At 31.2% G+C, this 6344-nt stretch overlaps 1 protein-coding gene across 1 annotated transcript in view; it reads left to right on the top strand.

Annotated features, from left to right (window-relative positions):
- The first annotated feature begins 868 nt into the window (after positions 1-868).
- The window catches only part of LOC133194089 (mediator of RNA polymerase II transcription subunit 1-like), a 35048-nt gene continuing 29572 nt past the window's right edge, over positions 869-6344 (top strand). The window contains exons 1-2 of the mRNA XM_061330048.1: positions 869-1146; positions 5063-5181. Of these exons, the coding sequence (XP_061186032.1) occupies positions 1089-1146; positions 5063-5181 (177 nt within the window). The 5' untranslated portion in view covers positions 869-1088. The remainder of the gene's footprint in view (positions 1147-5062; positions 5182-6344) is intronic.

Here is a 6344-nt window from a genome sequence, read left to right as displayed (position 1 = left end):
GTTTTACATTTCCTGAAGTTCCAGCAAACAATGAGAAATGGGAATAAAATATGCATACCATATGTATTAGTTTTAAATATATGTGAGATGTAGAAAAAATAAATGGCATGCACATTTTAAGGATCGATTAAAAATTGAAAAAAGGGGGGTTATAATAAGAAAAGGAGACAATTTACCTAAAAAAAAAAAAACTTCAACCCCCCAAAGAGGAGAATTCTTCCAACATATTTTATTAATTTTATTTCATTTATGGGGTAAGGTCCATTAACGGGAAAAGGGGTCTTTCAATGAACATTTCATATCTAATTAAAAAAAAAGTAAAAATTTATGTTCACAAAAAACTGTAGGGGGGGGGGGGAGGCACCCCCTTCAGTTCTACCCCTAGATCATCAAGAATTCTGTATGCCTCAGTGCTACCTAAGGTCACCTGAGTGGACATTGGGTGCTTCCAGAACTATTTGTATCAATTTGGAATTTTCCAATCTATTTTTAGTCCAATGTAGAAAAAATAAATCCTTATATTCATGCAGGTGAATCATGATAATGTAGTATTTTTTCTATAATGTTGGATCTCAGCTAATCAAATAAAAGGATTATAATTCAATCATATAATAAAATAAAATATGTCATTCAAATATATAATCCAGATAATAGGGGAAAAGTCGAGAATCTCCGGGTATATATCGATATTGTCCGGAAAAATCGTAACAACTACGATAACCGTCTCTGCACTTGGAAAAAAGCACCAGGAAGAATAACTTGTACAGTCTGCTTAAATATATTCGTTTTGTATGTAAAAGTTCAGATTCTTAAATATTAGATATGACGTCACGAAAATTTTCAGCCAACCCACAAGCGTTTGATTGACCCCGAAAAGACCTAAATAATTTTCTACGAAGTGAATGTAGTTGCACCAAATCGAGCCATGGATACTGCATTTCCATGAAGCGACACGGTGCATTTTTTACGTTAAATACGAGCAATGGATAGGTATTTTCCTATTTAATCTAAAATCTGAAATGTAGCTGCAATTTTAAATGCATATTTAGCATCTAGAGGCCGCCTAATCGAGGCTTGAAAAATCAAAGATGGCAGCCAGTTCAGGAATATCCCTAAATTACATGGAAAATGGAGATATTTCTTCAGGTAGGAATGAGAAACAAGGGTTGGTAACAATTTAGACAAGCAAAGAATCCTTTTTTTATGATATGACTTTTGGTTTTTGTTGCAAATTCATGTGTTCGTGCGAGGGAGGGGTTGAAGATGTTTGTTTACGTCTTAATATATGCCCTGAAGTTGTTGCAACAGCATCTGTATCCGTGTACTGTTTTATTTTTGACGAATGAACTCTGTACAGTATTACGATATAGAATATCCACGTCTACAAAACAACAGAAACTAATCCTGGAAGTATATGTCAAGCAGTCTTCCTGTTTTGGAAACAAACCAGTATTGATCTTTTAGAACCTTGACTCCGTTTTATGTTTTATGCAGATGACATGTACATTATATCACTCAAACAGTCCAAGAATATGGAATATATTTTTAAAAGAATATTTCTTGATTAGTTGATGACATCTATGAATGTAACTTTTAATTGTGATATATGGCATGTATTTACACTAAAACTCAGAATATACATGATAGACAAAGAAGATGTAATTTACATTAACAGTTGTTTTCCTTCAACATAATGCAACCTCATTTAAATTATGAGACCCTTTGTAAATATTACAATGCATTAAGTATTTTTTCTTACTTATTCCTTGTCTTGGAAACATACTTCTCAACCTCCAACATGTAATTAAAAAAAAAGTGGTTATGACCTTCTTTGGAAGTTAAGAAGTTTGGTCATAACGCATATTAAACAACATTCACAACATATTTACCATAATTATATATAATCAGCATTTGCTTATTACTATTTTATTAAAAAGAAGTATTGTAACTTTCAATAATAAAATTTAAATTTTTCATTAATTAAATTCATTAATTTTATGAAAATCACATGATAAAAGGGCATTTAAGGTTTCATATTTTGTACAGTATTCACCTGCATTATTAAAGTATGTAGGTTTTGTTTTCTGAATACTGAGAACCATATCAGAGTCTGCATTGATATTGAAAGTATGTCAAGTTTCTGTTTGAAGATAATTTTAATCTGCAGAGTCCAAACCTAATAAATTCAAATTTACATGTAACATATAGTAAGCCTCATACTTTCTTCAATCACTTTATTTTTTATCCAATGAAATTTGTTTCCCCAAGATTCCTTGTTATGTACATCATTTCTTTTTCTCTTTTCATTGGTGTTGTTACTGTTGGCCCTGATACCTATCTTGTTATTTTAATTTTTGTTCTTTAATAGCCATTTATTAATGACTTTGATTTTTCAAAACAACTCGCAGTTGGTTTTTGACGCATGTACTGATAATTGCAGTGTGCGCCAAAAACTTCTTCCAACACTAGCCCAGTTGGGCTAACAGTGGCTAATTTTACAAGCCCAAATTACTTTTACTATCCCCCTTAAAAGTGCACAAAAATAAAACGACAGTTTTGTTTTATTCTCTTAGATTTTAGCATGTTTAGGGTATTGCGATATACTATAATATTTTTTATTTATATTGCGATGTGTATTGCAATATTTTCAATAACAGTTAAAATGACCTTTTCTTATTTTATTAACCTCCAATTATAAGCAGAGTGTATATTCCTTTAATAAATGCAATATTTTACTATAATTATAAATTATAAGCAGAGTGTATATTACTGTTATAAATGCATTGTAACAAGAAAGTTCTTCTTGATTTCACTTCAGTTTTACAACGAAATACAACCATACAACAACAAGTCAACAATCTTACTGTTTGGCTTGATTGACACATTAAATTTCGTAATTAATTACTTTAGAAATCCCAAGCCCAAGCATTTTGCTGGTATATCGTACTGAGAAAATGTATCGCAATAATAATTTTTATTAATTTTTGTCAATGAATTGCAATATACCTAAAGAGCAATATTATTGCATAGCCCTGTTAGATTTAATCAACAAGGCTCATTATTTAATTTCAAAAATTGAATTCCTATTAATTAACCCTCTGTTTCGTCATTTCATTTCAGTTCTTTTATCCTGTTAGTAATTAAACTTTATTGTTTTACAAAATGATGTAGTTCGATGCACTTTATAATAAACATTTCATTGCATGTTCATAAATAACCGAGTCATGGCCAACTACTAATTCTTTCATTCGTTAGAAACTCTGAGGTGCATTTTAAATCAAGTTATTTCTTGATGTCAATAACAGTCTCCGTCTCTATTTTTTCTTTGCATTTATTAGCTATATTTAAACATGGCAATGGGAAATGACAAATTATAAATATATCCAAGAGACAAAAAAAAAAAGATTGGAGAAAGCAAAAACTTTTCAATCGAGAAAATTAATCTTTTCAGACAATTTTTTATGCCCCCGCCATAAAATGACCGGAACATATAGTGTTACCCTGTTCCGTCATCACTGACTTTCCATTCATTATCTTGGCAACAGTTGCACACATTCAACTCAAATTTGACATATGGATATGTCATAGGAATACGCAGGTCATTCGAATTTGGTCATGGTCAGATGCTTTTTGACATAGTTATCCCTCTTGAACTTAGAAAAAAATAAGAAAATTTCAGTTTCCGCTCTCTAACTTTTGTAGGGATGTAAGTATAAAACAACCTGCATTCTACTTGCCAGACAGAATTTTTACTTGTGTTCGGGCATTGGGCTAGTGCTTTCGGCTCACACTGTAATTGGCCTGTTACACACTGTACACAACCATCGGCATTGGTTACATAGATCCAAGCTTGGATGATAACTGGAAATTGCTCATGGAAACTATTTACAAAACAAGTCCGAAAATTTGAAGATTTTTGTGTTGTTCAACAAAAGTCATGTGAATAGTATGATCCACAATGTTTTAAACAAGAAACAGGTTAAGGGGTAAAAAAAATAGGTGTAACCTGCTGAAATTGGGTGAGTGGGTAACTATGCTGTGAAAGGCTTTTGGATGAATTGACATTTTTAATGAGTGTATCTTTATTTGTTGGCATTTTGACAATTTGAAAAAATTAACAAGGGAAATTTTGGTGACAAATTATATCCTTTTTTATTGTAAGTTAAATAATTAGTTTTTTTTTTTTAATGAAAATACTTTATATGACATTCAGTTTGGTATGCCACTTTTGAGCGAAACACATGCTTCATTACAGAGTTATACCCCTTATCAAACCCCGGCATTCATCAAGAATAACAATCGGTCACTGACAATGTGCTCAATTTTTTTTTCTTTTTTTCAACTTAACCTTCTTAACTTAAGTTTTCTTATCATGTTTATTGTATTTTTTGATTAAGAAATATTGAACAAAATTGTTCTTGAAAATACATTATTGCTAGGGAGTAAAAAAAAAATTATTGAAATTTGGATTTAGATATTGAAAAGAATGGCATCATGGGAGAGTGTAAGTATTATTTGTGGTTGCAAGTGTTTAAAGAAATTTGCTTACCAACTTAGAGGCCCGGGTTTAACTTTCGATCGCCACACTGTGTCAAAACATTGGTTGTCTGTTCATTTGGCAATTTTTTAATTGATACGTTTGGCGTGTTGGAAAAATATCTGGTGATTGTGCATCTATTTGGAGTTGACCAATGAGGTAAAGTAGGCAGGACTTATTAATATTTACAAATATCACATCCAATAACCAAAACATCATCACTGTATGCCATATTTCAATCATGAAACATCAAAGAAAAAAACAAGTACCATTGGATAATGTTAACAAATGAACAAAAATAAATTCAGACAATAGAAATCCATTGGTCAAAGAAATGAATTTTATTGCTGCCGTAATATCCTACAGATAGGTAGTATCTATAGGTTATTCTTTTAGAGAACCATTTTGATGCAGAGATTTTTCAGGTAGTATCTTATGCATATTTTTAGCACACTTATCTGAAAACTGGCACTACAACATGTGAAATTACTTATATAATTAATTGATATTTGAATCTGTTCACAGGTGTCTCCAGTACCAAACATAATGAACTAAGGAAAAAAATGGAAAAATTGCACCGAAGCTATATTAGAGGAAAGGAATGGAAGGAGAGCATGAGAGTTGTTCAACAGAATCTGTCGAGGGTAAGTGATTTATGTAGGAAATGCAATGCCTAGCAGTATTTTCTACTACTGGCCAAGTTCTCCACTTCAGTTTATAAAAATACGGCTTAGGAATCAAAAATTTAAAAATTAATTGTTGAAAGGTCAACAGAGATTTTGTTCATAAACATCAACCCCTAGCCTGTTACAGTTGATCTCTAACCTTTTATTTCACAATAGAGGGAAAACAGTTCCTAGTCTATCTCTTCACCATGTTCACATACAGCAACCTTGCCTGGTCTTAGGGCTTATCAACTTCTAGTTAAAGAAATAAGGACAGAGTCCATTTCTAGTTGTCCTAAAATGTTTCACATCATCATTATTTTTAAATCTTCCAAAAAAAAGCTTTCGGTTGGGTATTACACTGTATACCTGTATATCTCTATGAAAAAAAGGAATTATATATCCATGCATCATATAGTGTATGGTGACATGGACATTCTAGTAAAAACAAATCTTAAAAGTAATGCACACTATGTTGAATTTTTGTGAAATTTACTATACAAAATTCATCCAAGATGGCTCTTTTCATTAAAGGTCATAAAGACAACTTAAGAAATTTGCAATGTCATAAAATCCTGGTCAAATGATGTTACTTAAAGGCCATTTTGGTAGTATTGTGTAATCATATAATGGTAAATATTGGCATTGTTTTAATTTTATGCTTTAATAAAAAAAAGTTTATTGATTAAAGTCATCCAAAAAAAAGGGTGCATGTCTAATGCATGTTGAACTCACCCATATGATTTCTCTGTAGTATAGTGGAGTATTATGTTCCTCAAGAATTCCTTAAGAATTACCAAATAGATATTTTTATTATTTTATTGTTTTTTAACCTAAAATTGTATACAACAAGGACATAAACTAGAATATACTAGATTTGTTTGTTATTGAGCCATTGCAACTGAATATGAGGAAGATGTATTCTAAACTTTAAAACAAGGTTTCCTTAAACATTATCCAACTTGAATGACCTTATCAATACAACTGTAAATAAAAGCTCTGAGAGACAAGGCTCTACATTAACTTTTTTACCTACTTGTCCTTTCGGACAAGTGACCAAGGCATTAACTTGTCTGAGCTTCAACTTCAATTGACCGAAAAAATTTTCGCTGAAGATCTAATACTGCAAACTTAAAAACTAA

The sequence above is a fragment of the Saccostrea echinata genome, unplaced genomic scaffold, assembly GCF_033153115.1.
Source record: "Saccostrea echinata isolate AGI-Se365-2 ecotype Australia unplaced genomic scaffold, CSIRO_AGI_Sech_v1 ptg000028l, whole genome shotgun sequence".
In the NCBI taxonomy this organism is placed as follows: Eukaryota; Metazoa; Mollusca; class Bivalvia; order Ostreida; family Ostreidae; genus Saccostrea; species Saccostrea echinata.
Note: the sequence above shows the minus strand (reverse complement) of the source record. Positions and strands in the feature narration are given on the sequence as shown.